The sequence below is a fragment of the Centruroides vittatus genome, unplaced genomic scaffold, assembly GCF_030686945.1.
Source record: "Centruroides vittatus isolate TY-2023 unplaced genomic scaffold, ASM3068694v2 scaffold_861, whole genome shotgun sequence".
NCBI lineage: Eukaryota > Metazoa > Arthropoda > Arachnida > Scorpiones > Buthidae > Centruroides > Centruroides vittatus.
This window is the reverse complement of record NW_027122718.1, coordinates 6,533,756-6,561,172: the sequence shown is the minus strand read 5'-3', so window position 1 is coordinate 6,561,172 and position 27,417 is coordinate 6,533,756. Positions and strand designations below refer to the sequence as shown.

Genomic DNA, 27,417 nt, shown 5'->3' with positions numbered 1-27,417 from the left:
AAACAACACTAAACGAATTTTTCAGTTTTTCATCTACAGAGTAATTGTAAATGGAGGACACAATGTATTGTAAGCCTATACTACTGTATAACGCACTACTGTATTTTCCTAACTGTAGTTTTGTGGTTTTTTTTCAACTTCGCTTTAGTCGTCACGTCGGATAACTCGACACATTTTCGCTTTCCCTTGGGGTGTCGACTTATGCGGAGTCGACTGTATTTACTATTTGGGGATCGTGAAATATTAATTCTGTTTGTATTTACTATTAGAGGGTCGCGAAATATTAATTCTGTTTGTATTTACTATTAGAGGGTCGCGAAATATTAATTCTGTTTGTATTTACTATTAGAGGGTCGCGAAATATTAAGTCGACTGTATTTACTATTTGGGGATCGTGAAATATTAATTCTGTTTGTATTTACTATTAGAGGGTCGCGAAATATTAATTCTGTTTGTATTTACTATTAGAGGGTCGCGAAATATTAATTCTGTTTGTATTTACTATTAGAGGGTCGCGAAATATTAATTTTCTTTACATTTACTATTTGGGGGTCGCAGAGCTAAGAAGGTTGAGAATCGCTGCTGTAGACAATACAATAAGATATATAGTATCGAGATAACAATTAGTAAATATATTGGTTATTATTTGAATTTCTGTTTTTGTAATGGATTTATTCAGCTAATTCTTTTAAATGAAAACTTTAATACTTATAATTTCAAAGATATTTCTTTTACTTTTATAATTTGGAAGTCTTATTTTTAATAATAAATATATCAAATCAGAAAATGAATTTTTTAAATTTCTTTACAAATATTTTTATAATAAAAATTAAATAATTAATAATTAAATAACAGAAAAATTAAATAATTATTTGTAAAGTCTTTAGTTTATAATACATAATTTGCAATCGTTATTGTATGAGTGAAGAACGAGAATAATTTATTACTTGGTAAGAAATCTTAAAAATGGTGTAATATATAAAAGAATTTTTATATAATAACAATCATTCAAGTGATATTAGTCTTCTCGACTAAAATTTAATAATTATTAATACGATAAAGTGTCAATTTTATTAAGATTTCTTTGGATCATAAAAATTTTATTTAAGAGAAAATTTTCCATATGAATAAACTGACATGTAAGATGTTATTAAGTATAAAAATGATCAATAGTTCCATTCTTTCGATGGCAAGAGATGTTTTCTTTAAAATACTCGTCCGTTTTTCATTATATCATCATCGAGTATTTCTGGAATTTCATTGTTTAACAGTTTTATTTTATATTCATTTAGATTTCTATCTTCCTTCTGACAATCAACGAGCCAAAAAAGAAAGCCCTTACAAAATTCTCTATGTATGTCTATTTCATATAATACCTCAGAACTTTGTCAATCGAAACTTTTGAAACTCGGCAGGGTTATTTCTATATGTGGAATATTAACGTTATTAAATTTTGGAGGTTAAAGGTTAAGGGGATGTAGAACTAAATAAAGGATGTTACGTTTCATATCTATAGGGGACAGTCCATATAATAATCCAGCGCCATGCGAACCTTCATCAATCATTGTCTTTTTCTTCCTCAATTGAAGTTCCATAATCCTCACAAATTCTTTTGGCGAAGGTAACTGAAATGTTGACTAGCTCGTCCCTATTTTTTATTAAATATATTACTGTGACTATGCTCTGTGACTGTAATAACAACTAACAACGGTACTTTGTTCGATCGGATTAGGTATCTCAGACAACATTTTTCAATAACTGTCAAATAATCTTTCCTTAATCTCGAGAATAGTGTTAGAGAGATGAAAGATGAGACCAGATATGAAAACCTTAGGAGTAGGAGGCCCCCGATTAACTACATGTGAACTTCTAGAAGTCGTGTTATTTCAATTCAAAGACTTCCTCTGAAATGAATTAGATAAATGACCGGCACGACTCCATTGCTCCTCCTAACAGATGACCCCACACACAATTTTAACTTTAAGCTGATGTATCTTAGTGGTGTTTTATTAAACGTTAAATATATATTAAATAGAGATGTAGGCTATATAATAATTCAACAGAATTACTCATAAGTTTTTGTTATTATTTAAATTTTATGTAGTAGTAAATAATTCATCTCATATATTTCTTCCATGAATTTCGTCGAATGTATTGATTTGTTGTTTCGTGTTTCGAATAAACAAACATTGTCATGTGCTAAAATATTAAAAAGTTGTTTTGCATGTTTGCAATTTTCAGATTTATCTCAAATGTAACTTGATTTATATTACGTTCAAACGGATAAAACTCTGAAACTGTTTTATGTAACCATTAATGTCTTAAAGATTTTAAAACTGTTTCATTGTCAACAGCATTAATAACGTAAATTTTAAACTTTTATCAAGAATGAACTAAAATCGGTAATTCACTTTATCCACTTACATGTAAGTAAATTTACATTATAGCATTGATATTAGCTTCAATATTGTTGGATATAAATGTATCTAGCAATTTAAATGAAATTTATATAGTAAAAAATCAATTAAGATCGCTAAAATTTTCATACCATTTGTATAAAAGGTTTCGTAAACTTCGCAACGAATGAAGTTTAGTAATATCGTATCAGTATAATGTTTCAAGATAAAGAGAGATTTCATTAAATTCTTATTATCAGATAAACTTCAATAATAAATGATACAACTTTTCGTTTCCTTTAGCTCCTTTTTTGTTCCACGGATCCCTTTTCCAGTAACTGAACTTTTCTCGAAAGTGCATGAAATAAAACTACAAAATAAACCACAATAATTAACAATAATACAAAATTAAGATAATAATTTGATATTTATCCTATCGAAAAATTTCTCAAGACACCTGGGGGACTCGTATCCCTAGTTAAATAACACTGGTTAAGCTTTATTCTTTGCCACGTACTTCAAAGAAGTTTCTTACAATATCTCGATGTAATATCAAACTACTCCATAAATTTTAAGATAAATATTTAAATGATATTCATTATTTGCGATAAATTCACCGTATTTTCTTTTTTCTATGAAAGTAGATGACGAAACTCATTTAAAATATATGTCAGAATATAAACCTCAGTAAACAAAGTTAGCAAAGATGACGAGTAGATATTTACTGTTCAAATAACGTTGATAAATTCGAAAATATCTTGTCAGTCCGATTCTTGCAATTGAATGCAATAGGAAGATCTACTCTCTTTCTTTGTGTTTACATCGAGAATAAAATTAGATTCTTCTATTTCAGTTAGTTGCAGTTTGATAACCTAAATAAGAAACTTATACATGTGATCTTAGGAGTATATAGGGCGATATAAAAGCAGATTAATAATCTTATTAATATTTATACATATTAAATATAAGAAATTGTGAATCGTACTACTCAAGAGATTTTCTTTTCCATCTTTTCACTTATCTAAGTCTGTCATCATTATAGTAATGTAATTTTCAGACATCCGACAACATACTAGCATCTATTATTGCTGTAGTAAGTACAGTAACCCCTCGTTATATCGCTCATTCGGTTATTCTCCCTACATGCGCGATATAACGAGGTGCTGCTATATATGATTTATATCATAAAACTATTTATGAAGCGGCTGAAGAAATTTTTATATTATCGATAAATCAGTTTGTAATCAGATCCACCCACACACACACACACGTTGTAGAATTCATTACAGAAAATTACTGTATGCAATGAACACTAATTTATTAATAGTTATAAATTATTACCTTTTAAAGCTCTTAAATTTTTACGCATTTTAACAGCAAACTCGCATCGGAATTAATTGAAATAATATCAAATAGGCTAGTTGAAACGTGATTTTAATTAATCGAATATAATAAAGGTACATTGGCAATACTGATTTTATCGTGTAAATGTTTTATATCCGATTTAATTTATGTCAAAGTTTTTTCTATAGCAGCTAAAAGATAAGGCAAAATATGCAGAAAAAAACGTATAAAATTCCATTAATGATTGCAACAAAATTGGGCACCAATTTTAATGGGTATTGTTGAGGTTCGAATCGGCTCGGTTTCAGGAACTTCGATACTACGTGTTCTACTATTACAAAATTCATTGATAAACGAGCAATTATTGGGCTGCAATTTTAAATTATATTTTTAATTTATTTTACTTAAAATATATTCTCTCCAACTCAAATTACTAGTGACTTGCCCCTGTACATCATACTTTTCCTTTAACAATAGAGTCGTTCCGATCTTCTGATACCTTTCAGGGGCAAGACTTTGAATTGAAATAACGCAACTTCTGGTTTGCATCGGAAGTGCTCCTGCCCCTAAGGTTTCCATGTTTGATCTCGTCTTTCACCTATATAACTTTCCAATTATATGTACTTTAAGTAATGTGTAAAGGAATCAAAAGTAATCTTTACACAGACAATTATTTCTTAAAATAAAAATTATAAGCTTGAAAGCTTATAATTATCGTGGGATTAACAGATTCAATTAAAGCGATATTTATTCTTTTATATTAATTTTTTTTGAGCTGCAATTTGAAAAAATTGTAGACTTATAAATTCCCATTGTCGTTGTCCGTCTTCCTTAATCTCTAGAATGATGTTAGATAGATGAAAGTTGAGACCAGATGTGGAGAACTTTGGAGCAGGAGGACCGGATTAACTATGTGTAAACGTCCTGTCTAGACAAGAAATCGCGTTATTTCAATTGAAAAAATTTCCCCTAAAAGTAGTTAATAGACGACCAGCACGACTCTATTATTAAAGGAAAAGTATGATGTACAGGGGCAAAATACTACTAACTTGTGGTGGAGAGGGTGTATATTTTTAATTAAATTAATTTAAAATATGATTAAAAATTGCATTTAATTGTGACCATGTCACAATAGATAATTGTTATTCGTTTTTATTCTTGTAAATAATCCCGAAGTTCGAACAAATGATCCTATTTAGTAAATGAGAGATAAGAAAAACAAAATATCGAAGTTATAAACCAAAAATAGCATCGTAATATAGTCAAAAGGATTAATATATATTTTATATATATAATGGCAGGGAAGTGATTAATGAACTTTATCTATAAAATCATTACTGTTGACGCCATTATAAGTAGATATTACAATAAAAGAGTAATATTTGTATAACATTAAAGTGAAAAACTTCATGTACCAGGAAGAGTAATTGCTCCTTCTGAGATTTAGTTTATTCTATTTGTTCCCTCCCCCCGCTGTTTATCAAATGACAGTTTTATAAAGCAAAGACATTTTTGTAAGAAAGGCGATTCTCTGATTAAGAAACAAACGAATGTGCATACGATAATTAAATAGTTTGTTGCCTCGTAAGTATTAGGTTAAAAAGTATCCAATAACGAATGATTTATGATTTGTAATTTATAAAGAGTTTATAAATTATGATGTACATAAATTTCTTTATAATTTATAAAGAATGATTTATTCTCTCACAATTTGCAAACGGTTAAAAATGTCTTCGTGTAATTTCAAATATGGAGAAATCGCATACAGTACAACGAAACTATTTTATATGATATATAAATAAAATATTATTTATATGATGTGATTATATATATATATATATATATATATAATATTTTCAGTGTATAATCATATAATATTGTTACTTATAGTTACTGCATTAACTATAGACTTGGATTGTTAAGTTTCTTAACACACCACAGCTTCACACGCGATCTCTCAGGTCTAAATAATATCCCGTTTGATAGTATAATTTATTATTTATTAAATATAACAACACGTTCATTTTTAAAATTAATTTAAAATCTATTAAAGTATCTATCTCTAAATCTTTTATCCGATTAAAATCCGATTTATTTCTTTTTTCGAATAATTAGTATTAATGCTATGTTTGATGATTTAATAAAGGAAAATAATTAGAGAAGTGAAATGTAATTAATTGGTTAGAACTATTCGACTTATTTAAGCTGTATTAATTGGTACAACCAATTGAAAATTAAAAGTTATATAAAATTGTAAACACTGCAGTCCATCTCTTGGTCATATTATCAATGTACGAAATGTCAATTAATCATTGTCAATGGTTTAGGTAATTCTCAACCCGAATCGTCATCAGAACTACTTTAAACGAAATCATTTGCATAAACGATATCGAAATTTCAGATGTTATAGTGACAGAAATATAGATCAGGAACATTCCAATATATTAATGTATTAGAAAATCTTAAATCCATATTGTCATTACAGAAATATTTATCTTCTAAATTAACCGTAAATTTCTTATAACCGTTTTTAAAATTTAAAAATCTAATTAATTCATCAGCTGTTCTTACTACATAATTGGTTTCTAAAAAACTGTAGTTAAGTGAACAGTCGTAAGTCGAACTTTGATTTCCTATTGTGAATGACAGGTCTTATTCTTAGAAATTTACAGTAATAATATACCAAGATGGCCAACAGGATAAAGCACAACAATTCAGAGTCATTTATACTAATCATAGATCGGAATCATAAAGTAGATAGGATCTATTATATTTAACTTTGCAGAAGCAGTTATACGAGTATACAACGATCAATGGCGGGACAGCTGAGGCTAATAAGTCTCAGCTTTTCGCACAGGAAACCCGGGACAGAAACCAAGCAATCACCCCATGAAAAAAAAACAGCATGGGCTGTTCTTTTTTTCATGGGCATACTCATCATAAAACAAACCCATCTTATTTTAAATACTATTGATATATAAACATATTGATAATTTTTACTTTCTCATCCTTCGTTTCAGATTACTCCTATTTTCAATCGGGAAATCATCATTGATCGTTGCATGCAATATTCGGTAAACTTTCTGGGAAGATCTATATATTTTATCTATTTTTATTTTAATGACAAAGCGAAGAACGATGCTCTAATCTCTCGAATTCATCCGAAAACAACAATAGTAGACAGACTACTATTGTTTTCAGTCGTAGAGTAGAAAGTTTAAACCGAAGCCTTAGTGAGAGTTAAGCCATGGGATCAATTTGATTGGTTTAAAAGTACGCGATTAATCTCCATTCGAACATTGTGTATGCTATTACTACTAGTAGTTAATTCACAATACTTTGTTTCAGAACATTAAAAGGCAGGCAAAGTTACAAATTTTGTAATAACACGAAAAATAAACATTCGTATAAATTAATTTTAAACGTGTTAGTCATTTAAATATAGGATAACTTAATTTACAAAAAAGTTTATTATTCTGAATTACTGTTTTACTTCAGAAATGAGAATTATACGTGTTCATTATACTGTAATTTACTATATTACAGTATAATGAACAATAAACTTTCACTTTTATCAATTAGAATAAATGAATAAAAGAATGTTCAAAACAAATAATGAATATTTATAGATGATGTCTGACAATAGAGCTTGAAAAGTCGAATGAAAGTAATTAGCATTTTTTAAGCTACAAAGTACACATTAAATTTTGAATTGGAATAAAAACAAAAGAAGTGTCAATGAGAATCCCGTATAGTACTTCGACAAGAGATCAAATTCTTATAAATATACAGAATAGTTTCAATTTGTACCGATAAAATGTCATTAATCAAGGCGAAAGTATTGTTGTGTAAATTGGCCTATTACATAAGTTCACTACCTTTTTATCTTTAATGGAAATTAGGAAGGAACAAAGCTTTTATTAGCCGCACAGAATATAAGAATACACTTTAACAAAACTCCGAAAACATTTTCGAATTATTGTTAATAAAAGAATTTGAACGACGTAAAAATTTACATGGTAATAAAAGCTTATTTTACAAACCACAATTAGATTTTACGAAGAAATTTCGTATAATTTTCAAGAATAAACGGTGGATATGTTCAAAAATTTGATTATTAACAAGGGTTTCGAGTTTTAATGAATAATTTTTAATGTATTTTCGTGAAAAGTTATTTGTTTTTTTTTAAATCTTACGTATACTTATTGTATTGATACAGATTTTTCGCATCATTCCTTATCAATGAGAAGTTTTTATCTATTAAACACGAATATATTTATTTCGAATAAATAAGAATTTAAAAGTATAAGTAAAATTATGTCAGGCGTATAAATCACATCACAATATTCTAGTTTCACAAACACTAATTGAGTGTTAGAGACAAAAATGCAATATATTAGAAATTGGGAAAACTTATTTGACAGCACTACCGGGTAGTAGAAATTTATATCTAAACTAGAACGAACATAAAATTCCGAGAGAAAAAATTATGTCAAACGTATAAAAAGTCGAATCCAATATGAATACACCTATTTATCAACCAATGTTTCTTGAGGAAAAAAAGATAATGTGTCAGCAACAAATGTCTCGACTGGTGGCAAGAAGAACTGCCTAAAAGACTGCTTTAGGAACTGCTTTAATACCAGATGCTGTTGGGTATTGTTTAATTTTTTTTTCTCTCGCTAAAGAGTTAATTATTAGTAGCGTATTCGAAATAACACGCCGTGAGCCATAATATTGTTTTATCGCGAGTTAAGAACGAAAGAAATTGGATCTTACGAAACGAGTTTACTCTGTGGGCATTAAAATGGTTTTTTTTTTCTAAGCCAATTATAGATTCGGCTAGACAATGAGGCGACCGGATTATGACAAACAGGTCAAGGACAGACGTATCAAGGACGGATCACCACTGAAAAATTTTGAGGTCACTGACTCGAACTCGAATCCTCAGAGCGACAGACTGACGTCTTTCACGCCAAGGTCATTTGGCCGTCTCCTTCTGGTGTTAAAACTATATCTGTATTTTATTATTATTATTATTATTTTGATAGAAAAATATCCCCGTTATTCTCGAGAATTTGTGATAGGTATTCCAGCATCGAAAGTCCTTCGATGTGATCTTTATGAGCTGGCATCAGAGCAAACAGGTCAATTCGAGAATCGAAAAGTAGTGTTTTGCTCTACTGTAGTAAATTCTAATCGCATTATTACTGCAATTCAGAAAGAAAGTTATTCTGTGATCCAATTTCTCGAAGAATTTTAGGACTCCAATTTATCTCTGTTAATAAACCTGTTTTCGAATACTGGGTACTATTTAGTTACCAACTTCTCCTTAGTGTATACAAGGCACTATGTTAGTTTCTTGTGGTGATTCACGAGAACTTTTCGAAATCATTCTCATAATAGAATTTGTCACGCTTTGCTGTGACTAGAGACGGATAGTACCGGGTCGGAACCTGTACTACCCATTGAATTACAAATAATGCAATACGCTTCAGAGTTAGAATGTTATTAACACTATACAATACATTTTCATTTACCTTACAATCGGTCCGCGTTGCTTCTAGATCATTTTTTAAAAAAATCAGCAACGAGTTGCTTAACTTTCCCGGCAACATTTGGTGGCGCCATCTGTTATCATATTTTATTTTAAAACATTTCTTTAATATTTTTACCCGTTATAAAATGGGAAAAAGCTTAATTTTGAGGGTAGGGATGGGTTTTATAATAAAAGAGAAAGTTATAAATGCTGATAACTAGTAAAATCATCATTAATGTCGTGCAAGAATGAGGCATGTTCTTATCTCTCAAAATTAATCTTTTTACTCGTGTCTTAATATAAGAAAAGCAGAATTTTATCGAACTCGAAGAGTAATTAACTTGTAAATATAATTTTACATTTGCTTCGTATGTAAATTTGGTGGAAATCTTATCGAGATTTCTCTTTCCTCTATATCGCGATAGGCAAAAGCCCATTGTATACTAACAATTGAATTTTTCTAACATAAATATCGTTGGGCATTTTGAACATTTTTAACAGTCTACATTTTTATCTATTGTACAGCTTTCTTCTCCTATCAATACTTTACAGACTGAGATCAGAAAACGGTTCAATACTTTTCTGCACTGACCACACAATAGAAAACCGTAGAATGACAGTTCCATCTCATTATAATCCCTAAGAACAAATATTTTAACTAAATCTTAAACATTTTATATATAAATTTCGTTCAAATATTTTAATATAGAAAGAGAAAATGCCCGTAATATATTATAATACGTTATGGTAATTATTTTGAGGAATAATGCTCCCATTAGGAGCGCATCCTTCAATTAGAAAAGATGTTTTATTTTACAATAAAACTTTACTTTTAGTCGTAATTTCCAACACATTTCGTATACAATCTTAATATTAAAACAGGGAAATCTCTCAATATATTAAAGTAACGTGTCTTTTTTTAAATCTGTATCGGTTTTATTTTTACAACGTTACAACGTGGATTTTTTTCTATTGTAACGTACAATAAAAACCTTAATTTTCTTTAGGAAGTCGTTAAAAGAATTGTACTACATCAAAAGAAGTTTAATGATAATTATCGGCTCATTCAACGATACAGTTCTTAATAGTTTTTTTATAATATACAATACAATTTTTTATAAGAAGTTATACAACTAAAAGAAGAAACTAAAAAAACTTTATTACTGTGTTTTTTTAGTAAAAGATTAACCAATTGTAAACAGTTTCTCAATTCATTTTCTTTATTCGAAAAAACGCGAAAATTAATAAATTATAATATAGAAAGGAATATAGAATATAGAATATAGAAAGATACATTGAGTAACGTAGTTTTAAATAATATATTGAATAGAAGATGATGCGGAAGATAAAAAATCTAGTTTCGAGTTGGGGGAAAAGGGAGCTTAGAACGAGAGAATTCGCTATTTTATAAGGAATTGTATCCTTCAGCACGTTAAACGCATCTTAATTTAAGAGTGTGTGTTTGAGGAGAAAGTAGTTCGAAAGGCCATTACTCTGAAAATATCGGTTTACACGAAACACTCCAAGGACAAGAGTGAGCATCCATTAAACGTAACCGGAATCTTCGTATTCAAAGATAGAATTTTCGACAATTTTCTTTGCACTTGAAACATTTTCTTTCAGAAAAAAAGACCAGTAATACACCTGGATTATTCAATTATTATAATATTTTCATTTCATATTTCACTCACTTCTAGTGAAAAAAAAAAATTGAAACAACTTATATAAATTTTGATTGACTTTGCATTTGGTCCTAATGATTTCTTTATTACTAGTTATTTAGCATCGTTTTAAATCGACAATTCGTTTCGAAGCGCTCGAAGAGATCTCTTCTACTTTATAATGAAAGAAAATGAATTTTATTCTCTTTTCTATTAAGAACTTAATTAGGCTATTCCTGTTTGTTGGTAAGTGAATAAATTCATTCGGGTTTTCGATCTTGTTTAACGAAACTGCAGATTTTAAAACATTCTAAATGAATTAAAAATCGATACAAGACTTGAAATTTACTTTAAATAATATAACTTGGTGCTAATTATGTAACTTCTTTCTATGTATTATGAAATAAATAATATATAATTTTGTTTGTGACGATTATAATGTGTATTGTTAAAGAAATTAATAAATAAATTTAATTTGTTTGTAACTTTTATTTGTATCCATAACAGGACAAATAACTTTTATTACCGAATAAATTTATTTAAATATTAATTCAAATAACGCTGAAATCAATAACAACATCAATAAAACTTCAAATAAATTATTCGATAAAATAAAGAAAAATTCGACAGAAGATTCTGTATTAATTTTTACTTTGTAATATGTTATTTTAACTGTAAAGAAAGTATTATTAAAAGGAAATCAACGACGATTATATCCATAAAACTACGTCAGATGGTAACGCATCCGTATCAGCTCTTGTGTCTATCTTTTCTATAACTAAAGTAAATAACGATATAGAAAAATTTCACATCTCTGCCTATCAGAATCATTTTAAGATCGATCCAAACGGAGTTTGTTTCTTTTCACGTTTCTCAAACTCATCCCTTTCGTCAGAAAGTATTTAAATAAACTTCCTTTCGTAGTACAGAATAGGATAATTATTACATTATCTGGTTAATGTTACCTATGGTTCCAAAATGGCGGCTCGTCTCTGATTCCAGCAAACAGAAGAAAGGAAACAGTGGGGACGCACTTCTAACCTAACCTAACCTAATCTATTCTAATAATTTTGTTGGTAATAGTTATGGTAATTTATTAAAATAGATTAGGTTAGGTTAGAACGTGCGTCGCCACTGTTTCCTCTCTTCTGTTTGCTGGAATCAGAGACGAGCCGCCATTTTGGAACCATAGGTAACATTAACCCATTATCTTGTTAGATAGGTATTACTCGAATCAACGTGTTAAATGGGTATCAAGAGAATCGTTTAACATTTTTAGAGACATTTAGGTGTAGGGTATGAGCCAAAAATGACCTATCGGTGCAAAAAACTGTTGTTTTTTGGGGGTGTGCTAGGTACATAGTTTAAAGTCTAACCTAAATGTTGACAAAGTACAAGGGCTTCACCCTGCTTAAAAATAGTACCAGGGCAAAGGCCCTCTTCGTTAGTCAGTAGCTCCATTGTGAGTCTGGTCGAACTCACAATGGACCTGGAAAATGGACCTCCTTTAGTAAATATAATGTAAATATATATATATTAGTCATATGAATATCAACAGCTTTAAGATATATAACAATTAGTTTTAGTAATTAGGAAAAAAAGTGAAATGTTGGCTACAATCTTTTTTTATACATTTCTATAAATAAATAATAAAAATTCTAAAATCGTATTTACTTATTATTGAATTACAAACATCGAAAACACTTATTTATATAATCATTTAAACACAAAAGTGCTTTCATTTCTGTTTACTTTAAATTTCCATATTAATATAAAAATATGCAAATAGAAAAATGTACGATAATCAAATATATTAAATAAATCATAAAGAAAAATATGGTGAAAATTTCGAGTAAAAAAAAAAAAAAATTATACAAATTCGAATAGAATAATAATAATAATAATTAAAATAATTATTTAAAGGAGAAATCGTATATCCATTCTTCTTCGAAATGCAGCAAAAGAAAGTTATCCTCATTTAAGGCTTCACAGCCTTATAACGTGTTACTTCCGTCGATTAATTGTAATTACATTTACGTGTTCGTTAAATATAATTCAAGAGGAATTACTAATTATTATTTTATAATATATTCAATCGATCTATAGGAGATCGTTCAATGAAGTCTACTGATTCTAATTACTGTGGAGAATATAATATCATCATAAACGGGTCGAGTTGAATTTTGTTACGTACACAGAAACCTATACTGAAATAGTCTTGGAAGAATCACATCACGCGGCGTAACATCGAGCGAAGTTCTCCGTAACAATTAGAAGCGATGTAGTGTAACTTATATCTGTTTATTTGCCGTTTTATCAGACAAATAATAAGCGATCGAATAGAAAGATTACTGCTATATAAAAGACGAAATTATATATATATTAATGTATAATTTATATATACGAAACTTTTTAAGTTGTAATAATTATCCTAGTAAACTCAACTAGTAATATTTTGAAGTTCCATCGTTTATTTAAAGCCGTCTCTTAGCAGAAAAGATAAGAGAAGTTACTTAAAGTATCCAAGATATCGCCGGTTAAACTACGATTCCCAGAACGATTTATCTAAAATTAAAATGGAAAGGAATTTCTCACCTTCTTAAAGAATTCTCGTTACGGTTATTTTCTACTGTCGATATATTAGAAATAAAATCACACGTGACGTCTATCCTCGTGTTATATGATTGAAAATAATATCAAAGTAGTGTTACGTGTTACGTAAAGAAATATCAGCTCAGAGCAAATTACTGATCCGAAGACTGTATAGTTTACATATTTTATGTAATTTAATATAGAAGCTTCCCTTCAGCTGTATTTTCTATTTAGCATTTGAATTAGACGGGTGCAGTTTAAATATTCGAGTTTTTCCTAACTTAATTAATGCACTCGGCCCTCTATTTAATATACATTATGTATAAATCGTGAATGAAAAAAAAAATCGCGCATTTTTATATCTAACAGGTCCTTTAAACATTCCATAATTCACCCATATCCCAAACGAGAACGAACACTATCGTCCTACTTTCACACGAGAAAAATCATACGACAAATACAATACATGCTGTACTGTACAGTATATTTTAAATAATGCTTAATAAAACGAAGAATTACAAAATAATTTAGTACAGAAGTCTATAGGATTACACAACAATCGGCCGTCATCGTTTATGATTACCTCACGCTCTCCATTAAGACCAAATATGCCGTTACGCAGACTGTTACGTAGTCGCATCTGTGACGTGGAAAACAGTCGAATGTTGGGCCGGATTCCGGAGGTGGAGATCGAGAGAGGGCGAAGAGAAGAGGAAGGGGGGAGGTCCGTCGTCCGTCGACCCGGATATAAGGGAGGGTCGCACGCTATTTTTATCCACGTGCGCCTCCCCCTCAAGTGTTTATGCCACTTTATTCCCCGAGGAATCCGCAAGTCGGGTGTGTCGAAACTGTCGAAAATCTCCTCAACTTCTCCACCAATTCCAAACTGGGAGAGAAAATGTCCGCCAAATGCCTTATTTTCTCTCGTTACCCGAAATTTCCCTGGTGTTCATTGTCGAGGAACACGAGAAAATCAAATCGTGAGTACTTAAAGAGTAAATAATTTTCTGCTTTGATCCATTTAAGGAAAGCGAATTTTTAAGTGTTCAGACGAGTCGATCTGTAAATATTTTCGAGCGTACAACGAAACGTTTGTTCTAGATCGGCGGAGTGACCTTTACCCCTTTCTCTAATAAATTCGCCTTCCGTTTCAGGAAGCGAGTTCTTACTACGGTCCACCCGCTAAATTAGAGCCAAGAACGATTCTCGGATCTTTATCGCTAGAGATTAATGCGTCACTTCACTTACCTTAACAAAGATTCCACTCGAAAACTTAATTTGTAAACAGATAAAGGGTCAAGTAGCGAATGACGTAACCTTAATTACGAAAAAAAAAGAATCTCGAACGGAAATACCTTTAAAACGTGCCGACGATTTGGATAAATTCCAGAAAATTTCGGGATATTTATTTGTTTTAGTCGCGCCAAACTTTACGAAGTTTTAAACGTCGTAACAAGCGAGAAGAAGAAGAAGAAGAAAAGGAACACGTAATTCTTATTACCCGCGCTTGGTCCGAGACGTGGCGTAAAAAGATAGAAAATACTCACACGGTGATGATGGACTTGGGATTCTTATCACTAGGTAAGGCGGGGATGGAGTCCAGTCGGTCCTCGTATTTACATTCCAGATGCATCTCATTGCACCAACAGACGGATTGGGTGGAATTACATATGTCAGTTTCCCCGCTAGCGGGAAGGAGAACGATCGACAGACGAATACAGAAATAGAAAAGGCGAACGGGTGGACGGAAGAGCGTGATTTCGGACGTTCGTCCGGGCGAACGACGCCTCGACATATTCTGACGGTGCCGTCTCCGTCAACACCAGAGCGCGACGGCTGTCGGTCACGTGGCCCGCGATGGAGGAGGAGGATGAGGAGGAGGAGAAGAACGGAGGAGATCCGAGCGGCGAGTCGCCTTTCCTCTCTTACGTCGCTCCATTTACTCCTTCCTCCGTCGATCGTTTCGCCCTCTGGCGAACCGCTTCTGAAACACTTCTTTCTCTTTGTCGTCACCCCTGGTTTTAAACGAAATAATACTTAATAATACTTCATTTCTTTAAACTTTGGAAAACTGTAGAATATTTTTCAATATAAAATTTTTAATATTTTAATTTAGGATAACAATTATATTTCGCTTGTCGGTAATTAATTAACATCAGTAGTTAAGATGACAGCTATACGCGTAACGGAATTTATTTACGACGGAGCCTAATTTGACAGAACGTCGGTAAATCTGTAAATTCGAAACGAATCGATATTCTTTATTACCGAATAATTACGTTACGTCCGAGTGAAAACCCTTAAAAATAGCTTCGTTTATTAGTTTTCTCGTAAAGTAAATCCTAATAATATTTCTTAAATCGTGCTCTAATACGACTATTCTTTTACAAGTATTAAATTCGATCTCTTAATAAGCGGCTGATCAACATCTCCCGCGAAACAACAAGATCCTCTTTGAAAAATCTAACGAGAAAACTTGGAGCCAATAAGATTATTTTAAGTTGTTTCTCTAAATACACCATCGATGAAAGGTTCAGTAACGGCGAAAGCTTTAAACACGTGAAATAAATAAATAGATGAACGTCTAAAGCATAATAGATAATGGATCAAACAATTTAGACAGAAGAAATTGCTCAATAATTGAAGCATAACTTGAGTAGTCAGCTGCATCCGAAGAAGGTAAATAAAGCATTTTTATACATTTAAAAAACGACCATTTCTTACGTTTGTGCAAATAACCTATCAAATTATCCGATAATTTGGATGTATAAATTAGTAATTTCACGAGTATTTATTTAATTAGTTGGAAAAACGTGATATTTGCAGCTAGCAAATATTTAGTTGCGACGGTGAATTAACGTGGATAGTCATTTAAAACAAAGGGTTTCGGGATAGAAAGGCATTAAGAAGGTAATGTTGCGTTGGAAGTTAACTCGTCGCATCACACCATTTCGTCATTAATGGAATCGTCGTCTTTTTTTGCTTGGATAATTCTTTCTAACTTTAGAAAATCGCTTCCGATCCCGCAAACTTTTCCTTTTTAACAATATATCGAGAATTTATCGGACGATCGCTTTGACGAAACCACGTCATTTCGCTCTTCCGCATTTTTATTGTTCGGAAATAATTAATATTTAGATATTTTAAATTGATTATTAACTTTAATTGCCTTCCACTTTTAATTAATTCAATTTTTATTTATTTTACGAATTAAATCCATAATTAACGACTGACGTGAGACGAATTTTGCTATTTCTAACGACGTCATTCCTTTGTTTCTTTTATTTCAGTAAATTTTCTACGTTTGTGCCTATTGATTTTAAATATTTTATTAATAATTTTAATGTTTTTAAGTCAGTCACTTAATTTTATCTAAGGTATTTAGGAAAATATAAAGAGATAAACTTCTTCCTTTTATAACGTAGTCAGTTGTATATGAAATGAAAGAAATTCTATTTTTTTTTCTGGTTAGAAAAAAATATATATAAAGTCTGTAGATAAAAAACGTTCTTTAAGAACTGATTCTGACAGTTTTATATAATGTTTCGCGTGGATTTGCCTGCCTCGTCAATACTCTTCCGAAGACAATAATACGTTTATGAAGATTCCGTTCTCCTACTTTTATTTCTGCTTAATTAACCAATCTACAAGTAAATTCAAACGAAAAAATATTAAATTAATACATTAAAAATCAATTTCTTCTATTCTTATGTAATATTAAAAACAGATTAAATCTCTTGCTTATATTCTTTATTTTTTCTCTTTGTAAATTATAACACTTACACGATAAAATACATTTTTTTGATGTGTAAGTTTATTAGGAAATGTATAGCGTATTTAAGTGCTATATTTGGTGTTCTATACAATATATAGTAATCTATTATATAATTAAAACTATTTCAAGAAATATAACTTCAGTTTATTAAATTAACCTTAACATAAATCGATATCCTCGTCTTATAGCGGCCTTCTTAATAACAATTTCCCAGGAAACAGGTAAAAAAATAAAAATCTTCAGTATTTTGTACGGGACAGGAGCCGCTTTTGTAATTTATAACGGTAATAATAATCAGATCGAGCATCAAGAATATCATAAACTACACCCTCACTGCTCAAATAACCAGGCGGAGCTCTGGACTATGCTCAGAGCCTTAATCACTGTAACAACTAATCAAAAGAAGTATAGGGGCAATATTAACTTTAATATCGACAGCAGATATGTGCTGAACATACTTAATAATAGCGGCAAAAGTACTGAAATAGGAATAAAAGCCAGACAACTAGTCAATAACCTAAACAACCGAAGAGCCCTTATCTTTAATTGGACTCCAGACCACTCCGGAGTTGAGGGTAATGAGGAAACGGACAGGCTAGCCAAAAGAGCTGCCTCCCTGAAGTTACACTATGCCTACGATAAGATCCCTCTCACGAATATCAATAGATACATTAATAACAAAATCCTGAACATCTGGCAAAGAGATTGGGAAACCTCCAATACTGGCAGAGTCACCTATAACTTCTTCCCTTCCATTAAAAAACAAAGGCAACACCTAACCTATATAAACGTTAGCTATATTATGACGCAATGCTTCACCGGCCACGGCAACCTACCGAGTTACCTCCGCAGATTCAAAGTAAGGGACAACGCTACTTGCGACTGCGACTGCCAATCTGTGGGCGATATATATCATGTTCTCCTGGACTGCACGAAGCACGACGCCACTCGCCAGCCACTATACTATCTCATCATTCAAAATGGCCAAAACTGGCCACCCAGCCTAGATTTTTTCTGTTCTTCTAAGGAAACTTACCGCGCCTTCGAGACTTTCACCAAGAACTGTGGACTGTTCTCAGCTGCAACTAATCGACCGCACCAAGCTGCAACAACTATATTAGCAACAACAGTAACAACACTGGCGACATCAATAATGACAACTTCAACAGCTGCGGCAACATCAGCTCATTGACTGCATCAGCATAGTAGTTTTTGGTGGCTCACTAACCATTATGCTGATGCAGTCAATGAGCTGATGTTGCCGCAGCTGTTGCAGCTGTTGAAGTTGTTGTCATTATTGATGTCGCTAATGTTGTTACTGTTGTTGCTGATATAGTTGTTGTTGTTACTGATGTTGTTGCAGCTGAGAACAGTCCACAGTTCTTGGTGAAAGACTGAGTGAGGAAAAAAAAACACATATAATTCCTTTCCCCATATATAGATATTCAGTAATTACTAGTGTACAAGAAACAATACAAAGTTACAAAACAAGGTTACAGTATAAATCAAACACAAATAAACAAATTGCCAGAAGGCAATTTGTTTATTTGTGTTTGATTTATACTGTAACCTTGTTTTGTAACTTTGTATTGTTTCCTGTAACTAGTAATTACTGAAGCAATTGCCTTGGGCTCTCATATCTTCTTTCACACTTTCCTATCCCCTTTTATTTCACACTTGGTCTCTCATTCCTTTCCTCTTCATTCCGTTTCTTATAGGGCTAAGTCTGCCGCTAAATGACAGACAGCTCTTCTCTCTTTAAGTAAAGTACAGTAAATTACAAAGTCTCTAAACACTAGCAGGTTTTTGCCTGACCAACGGACTGCCCCGCATAAAGTTTTCTGGTTATCTTCTTGTGTCTATTGCCTAAATAGGAAGAGCCAAACTTCTCGTAGAAAATTCTCCCAGAGGTACCGTACAACCCTCGGTAGATCCCCTCTTTTCTCGTTAAACAAAGTATGGACTTTTAACTTTTATACATTCTCTTTTACTTCACAACTGGGTGCATAGGTAGACACTAGGCATCTTTAACATCACTCTTTATTCAAGAATATCTTACACACCGACAGATAGTTAGTATATAGCTATTAGATGATTAATATGATTATAAAGCAAGTGAAACGAGGCAGCCACGGATAGTTGACAGAATAAATTAGTAGTAAATCAGTGGTTCAGCCAGTTGACTGAATATCACAAGGTCTATAGTTTAAATTCCCGTGTATCCAATCGAGTTTTGTTTGGATGTCCGGAAAGGCGACAGCCTGCCGCTTAGAGATTCAGATTTAGTTCGGGCCGTCTGTAAATGATTCCCTTTTTGAATTGGTAAGAGTAATTATTCTGACCATCAACTGTGCCTAAACTTTTTGATTGGTGGGAATGAAAGACAAGAAAATACTGGTTCGTGAACACAAAAAGTTTGAGAAGAATTGGTATAATCTATTTTAAAAATCTTCTTTCTTTACTATTTGTGATTAAAGCTCCGAATATGTTTGCAGAGCACCAAAGTTGAGGGCTTCTGTTAAGCTTTATATCAATTTCTCTAAAGGAACGAGAAGTTTTAATCCCTTTGTTTGATGCTGAATTGAAGATGAATTTTGAATGAAACGTCGACATTAAGCGTATAATAAAAGCCTTTTATTGAACGTAATGCATCGTAATCAGATTTTTAAACTGTTAGTTCCATACATTAACGACTTATGAAAACTCACTTTGATTCATTACTAGAGAAAAAAATATGAAGATTAGCTAATATTAAAGTATCATTCAATGGGTAAGCGCATAAAAAACCCTTTTAACCTTAAATATGAACGTTTTAGAATAAAGGAGTGTCTCTTCAAGAAGTCTACATCCATTCTATATTATAAGGAATGTGTATACAGAATAATAAATTCTTAATTTTAATTTCGTTACAAAAGTTATTCGCTTTATCAAACATATTTTTGTAAGATCATTACAATATAATATTTTCGATATAATAATATTGACATATTCGTCTGCTTTTCTCTACATTATCTACGTTTATTACATCTACTGTTAGTTTTATTGTCCAATGTATGAGTTGCAATAAAGCTACACTTTCAAGAAATAATCTTATAACAGAGATTTCGTTTCTCTACAAAATATATGAGATTTAAAAAAGTTTTAAAAGAATCTCTTAATCATTTTTGACAAGTAAAAAATATGTCGTAATTCTTTTAGTAAAAATAATTAGATCACGTGAAATCTAAATACGAAATCTGATTTTATCGTCATTTTTAAATTGAAATTCCAAAATTATATGAAATATATAAAGGAAAGTCCTTAAATATAATGTAAATAATTACCGGTACTAATTATTCATCTATAATATATTATATATATATATATATATATATTGCTTTTCGAGGAGTAGAGATAATTTAGTAGTGTGTAACCCTTCAAATGCATTGTTTCAGCGTTAGAAAGGTTTAGAGTTTAGACTAGCTACCCCTTTAGATGCTGCTCTGCAGCGCTAATAAATACTGCGAAATAGTCTCAATCTCGCTGCCCTTCAGCATCTTACCTTCAGAACCTGTAGTTTTTGAAAAAAAAAACGAAAGGTTTGTTTACATTTCTTAACAGTTTAGTAAAGTATAAAAACTGGAGATCAGTGCTAACACTTGCAAAACGGCATCTTAAGGAGTAGCTAACCTGACCTTTAACTCCTTCTGGAGCCGAAACAATGAGTTCGAAGGCTGTGTTTATATGACATTTTTGAATATCCTAGAATTTTCTGTAAAAATATTATGTCATATACATATCAATATTCTATACTTTTTAAATAAATAATTGAGAAATGTGGCACAGAGTCTTATAGGCCTATGAGATGTTGAATTGAATTACAGTAGACCCTCCCTATAACACGGTAGATACGTTCTGTGTTATATGAATCCGTGTTGCACGAGTCACTTAAATACATGAGCCAATCACAGCCCGGCACACGGACTGTGATTGGCTCATGTATTTAAGTGACTCGTACAACACGGATTCATATAACACAGAACGTATCTACCGTGTTATAGGGGGGGTCTACTGTAATACTTTTAGAAGTGGATTTATTGGAGAATAAAATAGAAATAGCCTATTACTGTAATGCGGAAAATAATACGAAAGGAGACAAAAATTCAAAATTCTACATCTTGAAATTTTTCAACTCAAACTGCAATTTTAATATAAACGTTAAGAGGTTTTAGTGGAAAACTTACAGAAAATCCAAAACATGTTTTAAAATTTACGTAAGAATTTGTTACTTTCTACTTAAAGTATTAGGAATTGTATCATAGTATAATATAGTAAGGATATTAGTGTAATAGTATATGCTTTTATTCTGTCGATATAATATCGATTTATTGTTGAGACAATTGCAGTGTGAATCTAATATTATCATCTCGACAGAAATCGTTTTATTTGAGTAAATCGTAATGAGAATTGGATAATAGATATCATCAGGAAATGTATACAATATACAGTGTTTTTGAGCTTCTGAAAAAAAATATACGATAATTAAATATAATTTAAAACGATTTAATGTGCCATACTATTTTATATCTTCTATAATATTTCAGATGTAGTGTTAATAATTCAGCAATATGCAAGAATTTCCAGGAAAAATTAGCTCGACTTGACGAATTTAACCGAAATAACGAATTGTTTCTTACCCCTGTAGAAAAGTACAGTACATTCAATAGATAATAGTATTTTTTAAAAAATTAGTCAAATATTCAGCTATTTATTTCGTTTATTCGTAGCATTTCGATGATTCGAATTGATATCGAAGGAATTTCTAAAGGATACATGACTTTCGATTAAACTGTTGAGACACTCGATACGTATTGTTGCGTGACTATTTACGAGTAACACAAACAAAAGGATCGAAAACGACACGACAAAATTTAAAATACATAAATTGAGTCTCATAGGCACTTCAGTGTAGGTCAGCATTTGTCAACTATAACTGAGGAACCGAATTTAATACTTTTTATTTGTATGATTTCAGACCTACGTGCACATTCGTTTCCTTAACTACTCCTATTAAAGGTTATGTGGTTTGCATTGGTTTCTATATTAATTTTTTTAATTCCAGGAGAAACCATACGTTCGACTCTAATAAAAACAGAATAAACATGTTACATAATTATTTATCAATGCTAAATTTGTTTTGTTAATTATTCGAATACATTTTTCAATTACTCAATTTCTTCCTGTACAAATTTATCAAAATTATAAAAATGAAGAACTAATACAGAATAATATAAATTATACTATTACAGAGCTTATTATTATTGTTTTTTTTTCTAGTAATTAGACGTATAAAACTTTCTATTTAATTATCTAATCCGTTAATTTAGACATATTCACGATGCTAGTTTCAATTAATATAAATTTCTGCATCAATATTCGACTGCATTACTTTGATTAACACGTAAAATAACCGATTAACAAGAATATTTTTTTTTCTTTCTTGCGAAGACACAATGCAGTGACAGTAGATTTAAAACACTGGGCAACCGAATAAAGGATTAAAATTTGCCCAGTGTTTTAAATCTACCGTCACTGCATTGTGTCTTCGCAAGAAAGAAAACACAAAACACGGTTTCTTCAAGATAAAAGAATATTTTTATTATATTGGAAAATAGTTCTAGTTATTTGATGTACTTAGATCGTTGTCTTAAGTAATCGTAACGAAGTTTTCACTGTAATAAATTGGGTCCATGGTTTTTACATAAAGGATGTATAACAGAAGAGAAAATATTAAGAAAACTTTTTCAATTTTTCTTTCGGAAATTTCTCTACAAATCGTCTTTTCTTGGAAGACTCGCTCCATAACTTAAAACGTTAAAGTGTTATTTGTAGCATCAAAAATGCAGGAGGTAGCGATATTTCCACACATTTTCCGTCTAAATGACAAACTGAGATGGAAATGTGCTCCAGATGACTCCACACTTCCAAATGTCTAACATTTTCCGATAGAAGACTTCGGTAATCTGACTTTAAACAGCCATCTTAAAACCAAAATCAGTACAATCGAAGCGAAGAAATAAATGTCTAATATAATCATACGTGATAAAATCAATTTAAAAATTCATTTTATGTGTTACTAAATTTAATATTACACATGCCGATTTTTTTTTTAAGTTTAAATCTCCAGTACATTGATTGATCAATATTAATATTTTAAAACGTTTCTCGGTGTCTTTACTCGAATAATGTCTATCCTTGCGTTTAATTAGACTTAAAATAAACGTAATTAATAATTAAAAACATATGTTAAAATTAAAACTGGGCGTAAATTAATTATCAAAAACTATTCTGCATTAATTTAATTTAATATATAGTAGTGTCTTGCCCCTGTACTATACAGGGGCAAGACAGTACTAAGATATATAAAATTTTATAATTAATTATAAAACAGTAATGATAAATTGCGTAAAAACTACATTTATTTTTGCTTTAAAGTGTTTATTAGTATTAGTATATTACGCTAATTATATATTATAATGTGAGAATTCAGAATTTACACTAATTAATTTGTTACGTCTTTGCAACTAAACAAAGCCAAAATTAGAGAAACTGGCCAATTAAATGATTCAAAGGTGAGACATCAGTGATTCTAACGGTTTTTCTGGCACAGAAGGTCTCACCAAATCCAGGAAAATTCAGAGATTTACAGATTACACTAGCTGTAAATGATGTACAAATAGAATTGGATACCCGAAATCGAACTAACAAATCAACACTAAAAGAAAATTGACAATAATGATGTACTGAAAATTTCAATCTTTTTCTTTTTCTTATGCGTGTATGTCTTGGGTTAACAATGCAAAACACCGTGACGATTAGAACAGAACTTTGTACGGAAGTAACTAAGATCCATCGAAGTGATAAATATGATCTGAGGCTACGTATAAAATTATATAGAGTTAAGGTTCATACTAAACTTTCAATCATTATTATCACCAATTAGCAAATAAATAAATTATATTCTTATATAAATTACTAAGATTATTGAAAGATGTTTATCGGTAAGCACACAGGACAGAAATTTTAATTTACAGGAATTTATGGCGATTTTTTGATTGAATTTCTATATTTTTAAGTAGGCGTATGTTACTGTTTAGAAAAATCAATCTATTTTCTTTGTATTTAGTCTTTAATGGAATTATTTTACACAAGATCTACCTTTCTTTTGTGGACGATAAACGGGGTAGTTCGCTATAATGTACAGTACATAATACAAATTTATACTGTAGTTTACTCTTATATTACAGCAGAAAATGTGGAAATTGTGTGGTATTGAATTCTTTTTTACGTAATTTTTTTTTAATATTAAGTCTTTACAACTACAGCATATCAACTATATCATTGCTGCGTGTACGCTACAGTAAAACCTCGTTATTTCTATATCTGATAATTCGAAGTCGTGTATATTTTTCTCTCTTTAGTTTCAAAATAACGAGGTTTTACTGTAATTATTCTTATTCAACGTAGGAGGCGAAAGTGGGATGATAAACACTATAATAGGCGAAGAAAAAAGAAACATCTAAAGAAGAAAATGCTTCTTCTTTATATGTTAGACACATGAAGAAAACACACAAGAAGACACACAATGTCGTATAAGAGTCAACAGGTTGACTCCCTCTTAGACGACATTGCAATTCCAGGCAATAATAACAAAGATGCAAATATTTATATAAAATTACAACACTTAAAGGTAAAAAAAAATCAAATATATTTTCAATAAATAACGTTATTTAAAATGTTTATACCCTAAATAAAAACTTTTGATATTTGTAATAACCTTAATCTTTTAATCATTTAAGGAAAAAGGCATAAAATTTACCTCAATGTTTTTATTGTTGAATATTATTTAGATTGTTAATATTGAATACAAGTTTCACTCAAATGCGAGACGTGTACAAATTTAATTCGTACGTCTAACTCGAATTATACATAACGGAATTAACATTTTACTTTCGGATCTTCGTCTCTTCTTTCGAGAGAAAATAAACTTAATTAACGCAATAAAATTTACTTTCGTATAAAGTAATAATTACTTTAGCATTTTAATAAAGTAAAATGTTGACCTTTTACGAGTAATTATTATTTCCTTAAAAAAAAACAACTGTAATTAGCAGGAACACTAGCCTTTGGTAAAATAAAAATTTGTATAAAATGTATGTTAAATATCTTTTTTATGAAAATATTTTTTGACATTGGAAGAGATATCGGCTCATTTCCGTAAATATAGATAGAGATATCTTCGTTGGCTCATTTGCATAATAAATTTGTACATTTTTTGTTCTCATTTTTATTATATTTTACATTTATTTTACTCTTATTTACATTCGAAATTATTAATTAAAATATTATTGTTTTTTTTTACGTTAAATTTTTTTTTATAAAATTGCAAATTAGCATTTGTAAACATGTTTAATTTTCAGTAGTTTTCTATTATAAAAAAAAGTTCTGTATCTTATCTAATTCGAACTTCTTTAAGGTTGCTAGATAAGTCAGGGTATAGAAATTAATGTATTACTAACGTATTTATTTACATAACATAATTATTGATGAAAGTTTCGAAGAAATTCTCGACAAAGTACTAAAGGTTTCTACGTTAAATTTAATTCACAAAAATTAAATGAAAACTCTTTACTGTTATGAAAAACGACGTTAAGTAACACGAGATAATAATATTTAAGGTGAATTAAAATTGATAACAAATCTCGAATTCGTTCAATGATTTTTTGTTTATTCAATTCACGATAGACCTATAATTCGATTTAAATTCTCCTTCCTTTAATAATTATATTTCATCTTTCGTGTGTATTTTATACAAATATTATAAGATATTTCATGATTTGAAATAATAGTTCAGTTTCTTAAGTCAATAAATAAAGTTTGATAATTATAATATTGGGCGTTGATTACTTAAAAGTTCTGCAAAGAGATTAACTATAAACATTGGTTTACTTTTCTTAATCATTATACACTTAGGTTTTCTCTTTTAATCTATTAATGGGAGTTAAGAGCGTTAATTGTTAATTAAATAACTTCTACAGTAATTAATTCTTGATTAAAAAGTCCAAGATCATAATTCAAAATTATTGTTTAAAACTCCTAAAAGAAAAAAAAAAAGAAATATCCAGCAATGAGTTGCTTAACTTTTCCAGCAACATTTAGTGGCGCTATCTGTTATCATATTTTATTTTAAAACTTTTTATATTTTTAACTATTATAAAATGGCAAAAAACAACTTATTTTTGAGGGGAGGGATGAGTTTTATAAAAAAAAAATTGTAAATACTAATAACGAGTAAAATTGTCATTAAGTCCGACCCTACAGGAGATTCACGCTACCTCCTTTATCTCCCCACCCCCTCGACCTTTAATCACCAAAATTTAACAGCATCAATCCTCTTAATACATAAACCTCCCTGCAAAATTTCAGATATTTTTGACAAAAAGCACAAGAGTTATTAAGCTTCAAAGAGGCTAAACAAAATCGTGTCCCCACAAACATACACACACTAACACGCAAACACACAGGAAAAACACCCAAATTATTATTATTATTATTTTTTCATTTCTCGACGTTTTAAGGTGTCCTGAGTTCAAAAATGTAAATTGGAGTGATTATTTTTCGACCGATCTCCATACTTTCCCTCTGTTATATATAACAGCCGGAAAAGTAAAAAACTTGAAGGCATTCTATGAATATACCTAATTAATAATCATTATTATGTATTCGTAATAGTAACTGGAATGACATTTATCAAAATAATTATTATTCAAACTTACGGTTATTTGAGTCTCAACAATCAATTCGGATAGAAGACAATTTTAACATAAACAATGTACTTCATCTTCTAATTAAGAGTAATAAATGAATATTTAAAATTTAATTAATTTAAAACCAATATACTAATCTTTGAAAAGTTATATTAAATAATTTCAAATTCCGATTCCATAATTAAGTAGTTATTTAACTAACCTATTTAACGTAAACATTCTTCTTTTGAGCCATATGAATGCAATACTCATTCTTATGCAGTATTTGATATGAAAATGTAATATTGTATTGAGATTTAATCCT

General features: G+C 30.4%; 1 protein-coding gene across 2 annotated transcripts in view; it reads right to left on the bottom strand.

Moving 5' to 3' along the window:
- Positions 1-15,480, bottom strand: part of LOC136990108 (NT-3 growth factor receptor-like) — a 99,063-nt gene extending 83,583 nt beyond the window's left edge. For both annotated transcript variants that reach the window (XM_067288464.1, XM_067288465.1), the window contains exon 1: positions 15,080-15,480. In XM_067288464.1, coding sequence (XP_067144565.1) covers positions 15,080-15,327 — 248 coding nt within the window. In that variant the 5' untranslated portion in view covers positions 15,328-15,480. The remainder of the gene's footprint in view (positions 1-15,079) is intronic.
- Between the last annotated feature and the right edge of the window lie 11,937 nt (positions 15,481-27,417).